Source organism: Anoplopoma fimbria, chromosome 18 (assembly GCF_027596085.1).
Source record: "Anoplopoma fimbria isolate UVic2021 breed Golden Eagle Sablefish chromosome 18, Afim_UVic_2022, whole genome shotgun sequence".
NCBI classification, from domain to species: Eukaryota; Metazoa; Chordata; class Actinopteri; order Perciformes; family Anoplopomatidae; genus Anoplopoma; species Anoplopoma fimbria.
Genome location: NC_072466.1, coordinates 11,244,964 through 11,259,288, shown reverse-complemented (window position 1 = coordinate 11,259,288; position 14,325 = coordinate 11,244,964). Strand labels below are relative to the sequence as shown.

Below are 14,325 nucleotides of genomic sequence, written 5' to 3'. Positions count from 1 at the left end.
CTGTCATCTTGTTGCAGTGGTTGCACAGAGCTGTCTGTCAGACTTTGTAATGGCTCCCGTAGGGCATTTAAGTGAAAAAAGTTGAGAGCCGCTGTGAAAAATACCAACTAGCTTCCAGCCTTGCCAACAAATCCACCTCTAATCTGCCTCACACTGGTGTTGGTCGGACTTATGGGCTTGTAAAAAACTTCTCATCAAAACCCCTTTATATCCTGAATTTCCAGGCACTCAGTTCATACCTTATCAAGAGGTTTCCAGGATAAAACTTTCTAAAATGTTTAATTGTGTCCTGAATTCTGACACTATGTCTACTGTTCTTTTTCTGGTAATTAGGTGTTAATGTGCAGGAGATGATAACCAGGGATGACTCTCTCATTACTCTAGGGAAGAGGAGGAGGAGGAGGAGGAGGATGATATCATAAACAATTTAGCCTCAAGGTTTTTCGCACATTTTTTGTCTTCTCTTTCATGCAGCTGCAATAGTTCTCACCAATGTCACCTCAGTAATCTTTTTATTCTTTATGCCAAATACATCTGACAACGTCTTGGAGAATAACGTGTCTCTCTTGGTTATGCTTATAATCTTAAAACTTCTCAAAGTATTGTCATCAGCTGTCTGAAGTCTTTCTAAGTCTTGAAACTTAAACCTTTAAGGGAGGAGGTCTTATATTATATTTCTAAAACTCTTCATAGGCATGCAGACCCAATTTCCTCTATGATTCATTATCCCGAAGCACTATAATAACTGTTCTGAGTAAACGCATGAATGCAGAGTGGAAGAACAAACAGAGGAACTGTATCTACATGGTACCCTGGAGCTCCACCTACTGCTGTCTATTTCTGTTATGTCACCTGCAGCCTAAAGGTCATGTATACTGCTTACATGAGAGTTTGTGAACTTTGCCATTTTCAGTGGCAATTTCATTTCATATGAACTATATGAGTATGACTGCAAGTGAGTGTAGGTGGCTTGTTAGGGTATGGTTCCTCCTCCTCCTCCCCTTAATTGAGTGAAATTGCACCCGAAGTTGACCATCCCACTGCTACCACGTCTCATTTTTTGCAGCTTTTTTTCTACATTCACTCTGGTCCTGCAGGATGATTTATAGCGATGCCTATGGAGCATTTTGTGCTTTCTACGATACTTGATGAGTCGGCTTTGCAGGGGTTCTTATTCCTAATAAATAAATCACCCTCTATGTGGTTTTACTGCCAATGAAGCAGAGCTGCTGAAAAGTGCATGCAGAAGAGCAAATGTGCCAGACATGAAGAGAATCGATTTAAGACTCCAATTGTCATGTGGACATCAAATACTGGAAAAAAAGACGAACAGTGAGATGAAATGGAGCGTTAACATTGGTGCAACAGGCTAACAGGCCAGGATTTTCTCTTGTAAAAACAATCATGAATTATTTTGCATTGCCTCACTGAGACATTGCTATAAATAGTAATTGTGTTTATTCAAACCTTTTTAATATGCATGATTCATTAGCATAACATCAAATAGGCACTGAAAGGTGACAACTCAGCCGGGGCAAAGCTTCTGTTGAAAGGCTCATTTACTGAAACAAGTGTTCAATTATTTAGTATGATTTTTTTCTCGGTGTGTGATTCATTTGTCCATCAGTGTCAATTGCTGTGTCTTCAAAGACAGCTCCAGCATCACACGTTGATAATCTATCTGTACTCGGCACTATGGTGCAGGTGTTGCAAGGTCTTTTATCTCACACGTCTTTGTCTCAGTGAGTTTGCTCACTGCAGCACTGACTCCCTGTGGAAACATTCATAACAACGGATGTGTCCGTTATTACAGAAGCATGTCATTCTTATACAGTATGAATATATTATTGTTAGATATAGATTTTGTGCCTTTACTGTTATTTGGATATCTGTCATCTTTCAAATGTACTGTACAGTAAGCCCTTGTCAGCAATTTAAAAAATCTTAAGATCAGTGAGTCGACAAGTTGCTGACACACTGCACCACAGATGAAGCCTTACAGAATCCATTTCTGCCTGTCTTTTTAATCTATAAAATCAGATAAAAATGTAATTTTAAATGATCAATCCTTCATTATAGGTTTTAAAGTATCTAAAAGATATATTGGTCAGCTTTGTTTCCTTCTGCAGAGACAGATGCTGGTTTGAAGCAGATGTCTTTTGAGTTTTTGACATTCCTTGTCTCCTCTCATGTAGCTGTATTCTCCTGAGAGACTGCTCTGTGTCTGTCAGCTCCTCTCGTGCTTTGCTGTGGTTTTGCAGTGGTTGTTGTTCTCAGCTTGCATGATAGTACGTTTATGAATTTGAGCACAGCAAGCGAGTGTGTAAACTCCTCTCTTGTTATTTTTCTGTTCCAAGCCCTGATGTGGGAGCAGTCGATGACGACATGAGGACATGCCTCTTGGGGTAAATCCCATTTTCTGCATCACCTGTGAGTTTGTCCTTCCTCAGTCTGCATTAGGAAGATGATTATCCACACAAATGTGCTATAAAATATTGTGGAGGTTTAGTTATTCTACTTATAAATGTGTCCATACACAAAATCAAAATCAGCGGAAAGATTTCTCCAAATGTTTTATTTGCACTATGTAGGCCATGAAGGCTCACAACAGCCTCATTTTTAGGTGTGAGAGCATTGAACTAGCTTCTAACTATGTTACACTAATGAGGGTAAAGTTATGCACAAACATTTGCAAGATCACAGGCAAGAATATCAATTACTGCATGAATTAACTTTTTTGTAGGCAAATAAAGCGAGAGATGCCAATATAACAGGTATATGTAATGTTGATGTTCCATTTTATCTGCTGTGGTCACATCGAAGTTGTCAAAGTGGAAAGTTAGAAAAACATTACTTGATGCCTTGAGCAGCAGAGGAAGAAATCTCTCAATGAAAGAAAGTATTGGGAGTGAGAGCGAGAGGACTGCAGAGCATTCGATAAGGGTTCAGCACAGAGGGTTCTGGTTTAGAGAATGTTTTCAGCCCCTGTAACTGTGTAATCAGGTAGAGCCGATCTTTGTCTGGCTCCAGTCCAGCAGCTCCAGGAGGCATCGAAATATGTGCATCCAATCTTTGTCTATGAGAAAGAGAAAGAAGGTGTGTAGGATATCTCACTGAGCTCCATTAAGCAAAACCTCTAGAGCAGGACACATAGACAGTATATGTCAATGAATTATTGATCGCTGGTGGCTTCTTTTTTATCGCTGGTGGGTTATTTAAAATTTTGAAACACATTCAACGATTTGACACTGAACATATAATTCAAAGTAACTCCTCTGCCCTCCCTATGTGTGCAGGTGTGCAGCTATGCAGTGATCTAAACACACTTCCCAAAAAAAGGTTGAAGACAGGAGTTTGACATTGACGTTTTTACTGAAAGCAATTGTAAAACTGAAAACACTATAGGATAAAACACAAAAGAATTAAATGATAGTGATTACAAATCAGTTACCATAAACAAAAAACCAAGGGAATTTAAAAAGAAACAAGAAAACTGGATTCATAACTGTCAAATTATCTATATTGTATCTCATTACAAGAATCAAAATACCACCCGTGAAAGAATAACATCAATTTGAGATAGTGTACAGAGAAAGTACAATACATTTATTATTCTGGTAAAGATACACAGTCTAGGTGAGTAAAAGTCAAAAGAAGAATTCAATACGTGCAAGTAATAATGCATAATATTATATAATGCAGAGTACAAGTCATAACAATCAACAGAGTCGTCCAGCGAGTTGTTCTGGATCTGAGACATTAGGGAATGAAACTAAAGGAGTGTCAACAAATCATTGGAAAAGCCACCATCGCTGGAAGTTACATCTAAATATGTTTCAATATTAATAAAATAGTAATGGAATAGATAATGCTAATTTAAAATGTTAAGAGCTATATACTTTTGTTTACTTGTTAATGTACCATACAAAATATGTTACTGCAAAATAAGATAATTTAGGCTATTTAAATGTTCGGCTACCAGGCTAACAGTGGGGTAGCTATTTTGGAATAATGAGTGAATATTCCCAGGTCGGAATAACAGAAAGTTTTCCTGTCCTTCCTACTCTATTGTAGGAAACACATTTGTCTCGAAAAGCAAGTATTAAAAATGTTTTTAAAAATTGCTTAAATTTAATATCTTGAGCAGCAGTCACAAAATTAATATTTGTTTCGTTATAGCAGTGGCAAAATGGTGGATGTAATCCTGTCAGCTCAACAGCATGTGTTGTACGAGCAACATAATATTAAACTGAAACCAATTGACGACTGCAGAACAGTGACCTCTTGTTAAAAGTACATTTCCAACAGTTCTTTACACATATAGACGTCCTAGTAGCATCTTCAAAGCCAGGTCTGTGGAGTTAACTGCGATATGCCCACCCATCCTCTGCTCCATACCCAACTGCTTGACATGCACATTAAAAATAACAGTGGGGAATATGTTTCATGCACAGTTATCTGGAGGAGTTGGAAATTAAGTTGCCAGGTGCAAGCGAATATCCTTGGGAGTAAAGCTGCTTCAGTTTGATAATTCATCTTTGCCGTGATGATTTACACGTGTAATAAGGCAATTTATTCATGGTCCCATAAATTATTGATTCTCGCAGAATCACCCCCAGATGCAGTACAGTACATTCTCAGCTTTAAGCACACACGTACATATGTTGCCTGAAATTTTTTAAATATGCAATAGCTGGCTTTGCATACTATAGTAATCTTATTATCTCTAGATCTGCAGTACGAAGCTTGAATGAGTTTCACGTCTCTTTCAAGTTGTTTGAGTGTTCATGTGTCTTAGATATTGCACTTAACATTAAAGTCACTGATGCATTTATGGTCTTTATTTCAGATCAAAAGGAAAGATAAGAGAAAACAATAGGTATAAGAACCTCTTTAAGTCTCTGCTTCGGCTTCTCATCAAGTTGACTTTTCTCTGTATTTTATTTCAAAGGATGACTTTTACCTGCAAACTTTTGTGAATTTGTCTATTTCTATCACCCTAATTGGAAACCCCACTTTTGAACTCTCTTTGCCCTTTCACTGACATCTTGTAGGTTTCATTTTATATTAAATCAACATAGAGGGAGGAAGAAAAAACTTTTGAGGTACAACTCATTTTAAACTCGTCTGATGTTTGTCCTTGTATTCACTCTTAATTCGGCTCAGCAAAAGGAAGGAAAAGAGAATGAAGGGAGCGAAAGACAATATGTATTTTTCCTAGAATCTCTTCTCTCTTTTTGGTTGAAAATCACTGTTCTTTTGCCAAAGAGGTACTTGTTACTGCTGGCAGAAAACTGTCTTTACCTTCCATAACTTCATGGCATTCTGCCTGGCATTCTGCCTGCAACTGTTAATATAACAATATATGTTCACACTTTCCTGAAATGTATCTGTGACCTTGTGTGGTTAATCTCTCTGAGAAGCAAAGGCAGAGGTAACATGACATTGTTATAGTGCCAAAAACGTGTCCTCTACTGTGACTGACGTTGACACAGAAGCGTCCATACAATATTGGTTTCCCTTTACAGTGGTATTGTTTCCACAACCAAAAAGCTTTAGTTCTACAAACTTAACAAGACTTTAAAGGCTCTATGTAGTAACAGCAACCTGAGCAGAGAGTGAGGCCTCACTGCGTGTTGTAGTTTGAGCTTCTTTGTGCTTTGTTTACATAGTAGCATTTTAGTCTTTCTGTTGTGATCCACTGGATAGCTAATGGCCGCCGCTCAGCACTGTGCTCATATGGCAGTTATCGCTGATAATGTTGTCCAGACCCATGCCGTCGTCGCAAAAGCGTATAACCAACCCCAAATCCACCGGCCCACGCTCACATCCACACCTCAACCAATTAAGAGTAATTAATAAACGTAAGCTGCATGTCTTTTGTCTTTGAACTCCATCTTCTTCGGTGGTATACAAAGCCCAACCCACTCCATCCTTCCCCTCTTCTCCCTCCTATCTCCACCAGCCATGTTCTCCACCTCTCTCTCTCTCTCTCTCTCTCTCTCTCTCTCTCTCTCTCTCTCTCTCTCCTCTCCCTCCCGTCCTCTCTCCTGCATCATCCACTCATCTGGCTGGCCTGCAGGATCTGCACTTGGCAGGTGAAGACTATGGAAATATAGTTCATAATAGAAAGAAGCTCTGGGAGGAATTTTGCTGGTGTCAGATTTATGGTAATCTGACCTCTTTTTGGAGTTGAGTAGGATCAGAGTGTTTCACGTGGTATGTATGAAATGCATTATTACACACATTTGGCAGTTGTGTCTTTTGTTTTGGTAGCTTAATACTGAATCATAGATGAATAAGGAGGAATGGATTACTGAAACAACTGATTTACGATTAACCAAGGCTGCAACTCACCTTAATTAGATTATCTATAAATTGTTTTTCAATTAGTTTGTTTGATTGTTTAATCTATAAAATCTGAAGTCTGATGCCTTTTTTTAATTGCTTCAAATTTCTGTGGATTGACTAATTAATCATCTAATTGTTTCAGCGTTTCAGTTACAATTAATAGATGTTACGTCCAAAGGTATTTCCAAGGTGTTTTCATTCATGCACATATAATTCAATAGACTTGCACATCTGCTGGAAATACAATGGTCAAACTGTGCTTCATACAGTTGACATGACAAAGGCTGAGAATGCAAAGACCACATTTTCAAGTGTGATTGGCCGTGATTTGATTTGACTGGAAAAGCTTTTCCCCTTTTATTGATCAGCGATTATTTTTATTCCCATTCACATGCGTCCAGGCTTTTACTTTTAAATAACTCTTGGCGCTGAGCCACATACTCATCTAATGAGATGTAAAACCATCCAGTTGTCCATATTCCATCAAATGAGGTTGAAGGTTGCCTCTAGAATAACTGGGGCGAGATCAAAGCCGAAATTGAACTCCGATACACTGGACTCTGAATGCTTGTGGAAACAAAAGGAAAACCCTCCTATTCATTCATTTCTTGACATGTATCGAAATCCACAGCAAATTGGACGGTCACACTCATTTTTAATTATTAAGGCCCCTCATTTGTCGTCCCGCTGATGATATCAAAAGCTCTTTGTTGTTGTGGTGACATTCGATCCAGATAATATCAATGTGGAGACACTGGATACTCTTGTTTTGTGATTGAAGGTTTGGTGGAACAGAGCAAGGGAGGGGGATTAAATCCTTTGGAATTAAGTGTCTAGCCGAGTTACAAAGATGTTCATGATATAAGTTCTGGTGTTGGGTTGCATTTTAATTTACATCCGCGAGGGAGCCGTGGAGTTTTCTGCTAAAGTCAAGTTCAGAAGTAATCAATATCTCCTGTGGTTCTGAGTCTACTGATGGACAGTGAACTTCATGAGACAGGATGAGAAAGTTCACTTTACAGATACAAATCTAAATTCCCTTGCCCTTCTCCTCCCATCTGCTGTGTCTGTCTCCTCCACCAGAGCAGGGAAGGGAGTGTTCTCAGCCATGAAGCTCGGCAAGATCAAGAGCTCTAAGGACGATCACAAGAGAGGAGGTAAAGCAAAATTAATTTAACACCAAATGAGTCCTTTAACTTGTTGTTATCCTGCAATCCAGCAAGTTAACTGGAAGCAAAATACATGTTTAAGCCCATTTCCCAAGGTATATGTCATATAGCACATGTAGAAACAAGTGGCTCTTGAAATGGACTGTCCTATTTAGGGCAAAAGCCAGGAATTACTGAGGTCATACATCTGAGACCCCCTCCCTTAGAAAATTAGTCCCATGTCAAAGTAATGGAATATATAAACATTAAGATAAGAAATACTTAAATTAGGCTTTTAAATATCCACCAAGTGTTTTTAATTGTATTGTTATACAATAACAACCCCCTAACTTTCAAAGATAATAGCAAAGACATGACCTCAGTGTCCTCAACGGTAGTTACTGCTGTGGTCCTACCTTCAAAACATTTATGGTTGGTTCTGGATGATGTCACCATTGTGAAATTTTCATTCAGATGAGCCAGCGGTTCTGGAAATGGAGGACCTGGACAGGAAGGCGATGCGTCTTGCTGGAGCCCTGGACCCAGACACCATCTCTCTGGCCTCTGTCACCGCGGTCACCACCAACGTCTCCAATAAGAGGTGTCTTTTTGCATTGAGACATGCATGCACACACATGGTAGAGAAATCTGCCTCAGTCAGTACTGTACATCTCAAACTACTGATGCCGCAGGATGATTTGAAGCTGGTTGCACAGTGATGCAAATTAATGAACCTATTCAACCTGGGAAGATGGAAGAATGAGAGCATTCACACTTTGGGATTCAAACTTAGAATTTACTTTTTAATCATATGCCACCTCAATTTTCAATATCGGAGCACAGGAGAATGTAATCCTTGATTGTGTTGTGTTTCTTAAGGTCAAAGCCGGATATTAAGATGGAGCCGAGCTCTGGACGCCCAGTGGATTATCAGGTGTGTATGTGTGTCTGGGTGTTTGTGCATGAACACATATCTGCACATAAAAACGTATGCAGGTTCATTGATGTGAGTTAAATCTTCCTCTCCAACTATGTCTATTTCTCTTGAGGGGTTTGCTTTAATTTTTTATATCTGTATATATGTTTCTAATGTGATATTTGATATGTGTGCGATTTCAATGTATAACTGGCATGGTAGTTAGGAGATGGAAGAAGTACAGCTTGCATGTTAATGTAAATTTAGCAAATTATCTCAAGTTGTGCCGGTACCCTTTAGAGACATATAGTTTTTTGGGAAATAGACTTCTTTGCTTTCTTGCATATACTTAGATGAGAAAATTAAAACCATTCTAATATATATTTAGGTTTAAGTAAAGATGGAATAGTCATCTCTGTTTAGTTTTTTATTTATTCACCACAACATGAATGAAAAGAAGTAAAAGAATAATTGTGGACACAGTGTACCTGTCAACCAATTCTAACCAATGGCCCATTTCCATGGCCTACTTCATTTAAGAACATGAATACATGTGCACCAGACTGAAATACTAGTGTAATTGTTGGCTGTTGACTCTTCCTCGTTTCCTCTGTTTTCCTCGTCATTATCCAACGACTAATTAAACCAGTGGGATATTACTTGGATGTCGAAATCTTAAGCTCAGATCTAGTTTGTCCATCCAATGCTACATTACTTTAACCAAGGAAGAAAAAGTGGAATTAGGCTAAAGCCCTCACTGACTGGAATCAGAATCATTATTTTGTGAAAGATCAATTGTTTTGTTTAGTTTTTGCCTTTAAATTGTCCTAAGGGTAATTACTGCATAGTTGCATGATCTATGGTGATAGAGTTGCAGCTGGTTAACTCATTGTTGGTGGAAATTTCAACCTGAGTCATATCTGATGTGCTTATGTCTACAATCAGATCAGCATCACAGTGATCGAGGCCCGACAGCTGATAGGCCTCAACATGGATCCTGTAGTGTGTGTGGAGGTTGGAGATGACAAGAAGTACACGTCTATGAAGGAGTCCACCAACTGCCCGTACTACAATGAGGTGAGACTTTGTCAGCCTTAAAACATCACACTGAAGGAATGAAACTATAAACTAAATATAAACTAAATATAAACGTCCTTTTTAACTCTATATGTCCCTACTTTTCTTCACATTGTTTCTTCATACAGACAATTTTATTTCCAAGGCTGAACTAATTTTTCTAACCTAGCGGTATTCAAGTCATGCTTTTAATTTGACATAAAATTTCTTACATCACATTCTGGCCAACATCGAGGTTCGGCGGAGATTTGTTGTTGAAGCAGCTTGAGATTGAATTTCAACTAATGATATTAATTACATATGACTTTACTGTAGAAAGGTATAACACTGCTACAATATATATAATGTATTTTATGTAAATACAGTACAGTGTCCATATCAAAAAATCTGATGTCAATATTTGAGAGGTTAACTGGATCTCTGTTAAAATATTATGTTTCTTCTGTACATTAACTAAAGACAACACAACAAGGCTTGTTAACTAATGCCAACAAAACAAGACTTATGTATAACTTATGTATCCTCCCCGAATAACCGCAATAAATATTACATGCTTACAATTTGAGTATGTTAAATAAATTGCAAACCTAGGTAGTATTAGATAAGACCATAAGCTAGGTAATAAAATGCTGTGTAAAGGCTATCAATGCTCTCTTTGATGGTCTAACATTGTTGTGATTTATTGACTTTAAAACGCCACACATAAAGCTCTTAACTCGACAGTTTTTGCCAGCTCTGAGTGTTCCTAAACACGTGGTGGTAGTGGTGAGAGTCACTCAGAGCTCAGCCTCTGGGTTGTGTCCTGCAGGGACAGAAAGTTTGTCTGTTATCGATTGCTACTGTTTGTCTGAAAGTCCCCTGTGGACAGACAAACTGGAAAAAAAGAGTGCTCAAGATAATAGTCCTTTGTGCTTTCTCTCCTCGTATCCAGACCCCCCAGTCTGTGCTGTTTCAGATAGGTGCACACATCTCAGGACTCATCATCTGAAATCATCTCTTGTCTTTTGAGGCTCACTGATAATATTCCCAAAACTCATAATCAATCATGAGAAATGTAATTTCACCCCTTTTCATCACCGTTTTCCTTGTCACAAGTTTTTTGTTTAGTTAATAAATATGTTATTCTGACTTAACAGCACAAATTTGGAGTTTTTACTTACCTGCAAAATACCAAATGCAATTCTGAAGGATGTGCTAATAGGTCCATGACTGAGATGTCGCCTGAAGCAAAGTCAATGATGTACAGTTCTGTATAGTCTGGCTCTCCAGTGTTATTCTTTGTTTTCACTGTGAACAAACACTAACAGCACATGGAAATAACAAACAAAGAGGAATTGCAAAGTGATCTCATGAGACAAATCTGAGTTCTTGTGATGTCTGTGCACCCTGTAGAGACACTGCCTGTAGTAGAGTTGCATATATAGGTCACAGTATAGCTGTAACCAATACAGTGACACATGAAGACACATACAGAAAGGTATGAAAAATATTTGATAAAGAACTTACTTCTTTTCAAGCCACTCATCTTTGCCTGTAAGGAACTGAAAGCTTTAGGGGCTAGAGCTTTGATGTGGCTTCAATATGAGTGGATCTCATGAAGTTTCTACTCTGCTACCCTCTGAACTTCAAAGTTATCTTGCACATTTTACTCCCAAATCTGAAAGAAGAATGTGTTATCCAGTAGTATAAGGGAATATGTTTTTAATGAGCAAACCTTTTTTCTCTACTCTATGCAGTACTTCGTCTTTGACTTCCACGTCCCTCCTCACGTCATGTTTGATAAGATCATCAAGCTCTCAGTAAGTACTCCACACCCCAAAAGTACACACAGCAGTACTGCTAAACAAACCCATTTTTCCCACTGTGGTACATGTTTTGGTTCATGGGTTTGTAATGCTTTCACTTAAGGTTTGATTTTAGAGCACATAAAACACTAAAACATGTTATGTTTTAATGAGGAAAAATTGAATGATGACGGTAATGTAACTCCTTAAAGGAAAACTTCACCCTTAAAATTACCATTTGTATATCAGTTGCCCACTGCGTGTTACCTTGAATTCTTGAAGAAAATGTTGTTTATCTTGCATGCTTCCAGGGAGAAACTGGGAGAAGTTTTGAGGAAAGTAGGAAAGTAGGAAGTAAATGGAAAACTATATCAGACAATCATAAACAAACTCTCTGTGCAGTGTCTTGTGCAGTATAATTCAAGTCTTGTTTATCCAGTCGTATGCTTACTCCCCAAAAACATGCATCTTCGCAAAACCTTACAATTAATAATTTCCATCTCATGCTTGTATTGGTGCTACGATCCCTTGCATTCGAGAGTTCAAGGTAACACACGGTGAATAATTGATAAACAGATGGTCATTTTGGGGGTGAAGTATATTTAATACTTAATGGTCGGAGATGAGAAGATATTACTGCCCTTTGGTATGTATAAATGACTGTGAAGACATAAAAAGGTATTGCCAGTTATTGCATCACATAGCTCATCCCCACCAGTAAAAAAAAAAGCTCTTGAAATAACCAACACATCTTTTAGAATAATTTGTCTCCCCATTCCTGATCTGCTAGCCCTCATTGACACTGCTGCTGCTTAGGAGCGCCGACCATGGCACACAACCCTGCAGCCTCTCAACCCATGCTTAATCCTACTCCCCTCTGGCCGCAGATACAGACATCCAATCTGCAAAAAAAACACGCTTTAAGAGGAGTTTTGTGTCACCAGCCATTACTGCTTTAAAAAGCCTAGGCCTACTGTAATAAACTTGTGTTGTTGTTATGTTCTTACATTGTTTATACCTTGTTTTGAATGTTATTTCTGTGTACAGACTGTGAAAGGAAATATTCTTTATAGAGGCGATAAAGAATTAATCTGAATCTGCATTAATTTGGATAATTAAAGATCTGAGAGAGAAGCTGGTTAAGTTTTAATGGAAAATGGTGAAGACACTATGCAGCCCCTTGTTAAAAATATAGTCCATATCCATCTGTTTCCCTTTAACATTCACACTTCTGAATTATTGATTGCTGTTTCCAACACTGTAGTGCTCTCTGTTTTAATATTTAATTCTCAATTCTGTCTGCGTAGGTTATTCATTCTAAAAATCTTCTTCGAAGTGGGACATTGGTGGGAACCTTCAAGATGGATGTAGGGACTGTTTACTCTCAACCTGGTAAACTACAAGTTGTAGCTCCAAAATAAATCTAATAACTGATCATAAAATACATGCATAGTCTCTTGAAGTTCTTTTGTTGATTGTTAAGTGAGACTGGATTTAATTTTAGCTGTAAGTTATTGACTAAATTATTGACATCTATCCTAGAACATCAGTTTTACCACAAGTGGGCCATCTTGTCTGATCCTGATGACATAACAGCGGGGTGTAAAGGATATGTGAAGTGTGACATCGCCGTGGTCGGGAAGGGCGACAACATCAAGACCCCACACAAGGCCAACGAGACCGATGAAGACGATTTAGAGGGGTAATAAACTGTGACTGTTGTGTTTCAGATTGAATTAATTTTGAAGTCGACTGAGGTCAACTAAAATTTACATTTTACCAGTGGAAAGTGGTATACCAAATGTGATTATATATATATTTCTATATATATATATGCAGATTATTCCATATAACAGATATTTTTGCAGTTATGTCTGCATCACTTTCTTCATTTCAAAGTATCTCTTACAGTACAAGAAGTCAAATGTTTGACTACTTTGACATCCGGTATTAAATAATGTTAAGTATTTTATACTAAAACCAAATGTTTATCAAGCTTATTCCACAATCTGTACTTAACCTAAATGTAGTCAATAACTCCACAATCCCGTCTCTGAAAGAGTTTTTGTGCTGCTGTTTGTTTCTAGGAACCTCCTGCTCCCAGAGGGCATCCCAGCAGAGAGACAGTGGGCAAGGTTTTATGTGAAGATCTACCGCGCTGAGGGACTTCCTAAAATGAACACCACTATCATGGCTAACGTGAAGAAGGCCTTCATTGGAGAGAACAGAGACCTGGTTGACCCCTACGTTCAAGTGCAGTTTGCTGGGCAGAAAGTAACTCCCTCCATGTCCTGCAGTCTCTTATTCTTTGTGGGGTTATTACTCCCTGTGGGGTCCTTCTTTCTCCCCCTTATATACAGTGTGGTTTTGATAATGCATCCATACATCTGTGGTGTGGATTTTAAAAGCTTTACGGTACTCAAATAGTTTAACTAATACTAATACTCAAATAGTTTAACTAATAACTAACTATATTTATATTATTATCATAAAGGAGCATCATGTATACTCAATTCCACCTTTCCCACAGATCCAATTATTTACATTAACACAAGCCTACATTTCTCACATACATAAAATCATAAAAGCAGGCTTCAAATAAGTAATGTAGAGAAAGCATCTTAAAGGATTGAGTCACATATTTGTTGAGTGTATCTTAATATCATAATTGCATGTCCGTGTATACTTTTAAAGGGTTATTGGTTGCTTCTGTCCATATCTGCCACAAAGAGATCCTGTCCAGGAGAGTTTTCAATGTAAAGGAAGTGGAACAAAATCCTTCTTTCCCTGCAAAAGATACTTCTTAAGTACAGGCTAAGCTAAAATGAGGTTTCTGCCATCAGTTTGACTAATTAAAATGAGTTTTTTGCTGCTTTACAGGCTTTTTAGTATAACATTCCCTCTGTTTTTAAATGGACATGGTTTTCTTATTGAGTCATGGCAGGGGGACAGTAACACAAAGACAAAATGTTGTACTTAAATGACAGCAACTTTGAAAGATAGCCATTTGATTTGTCAAACTCAGACTGCTGAAGCCTTATATTAGCTT

The 14,325-nt window shown here is 38.1% G+C and overlaps 1 protein-coding gene across 1 annotated transcript in view; it reads left to right on the top strand.

Annotated features, from left to right (window-relative positions):
• The window catches only part of otofa (otoferlin a), a 67,093-nt gene that overhangs the window by 32,329 nt on the left and 20,439 nt on the right, over positions 1 to 14,325 (top strand). The window contains exons 6-13 of the mRNA XM_054618174.1: positions 7,435 to 7,508; positions 7,974 to 8,100; positions 8,379 to 8,433; positions 9,361 to 9,492; positions 11,229 to 11,291; positions 12,584 to 12,668; positions 12,819 to 12,978; positions 13,364 to 13,550. Of these exons, the coding sequence (XP_054474149.1) occupies positions 7,435 to 7,508; positions 7,974 to 8,100; positions 8,379 to 8,433; positions 9,361 to 9,492; positions 11,229 to 11,291; positions 12,584 to 12,668; positions 12,819 to 12,978; positions 13,364 to 13,550 (883 nt within the window). The remainder of the gene's footprint in view (positions 1 to 7,434; positions 7,509 to 7,973; positions 8,101 to 8,378; positions 8,434 to 9,360; positions 9,493 to 11,228; positions 11,292 to 12,583; positions 12,669 to 12,818; positions 12,979 to 13,363; positions 13,551 to 14,325) is intronic.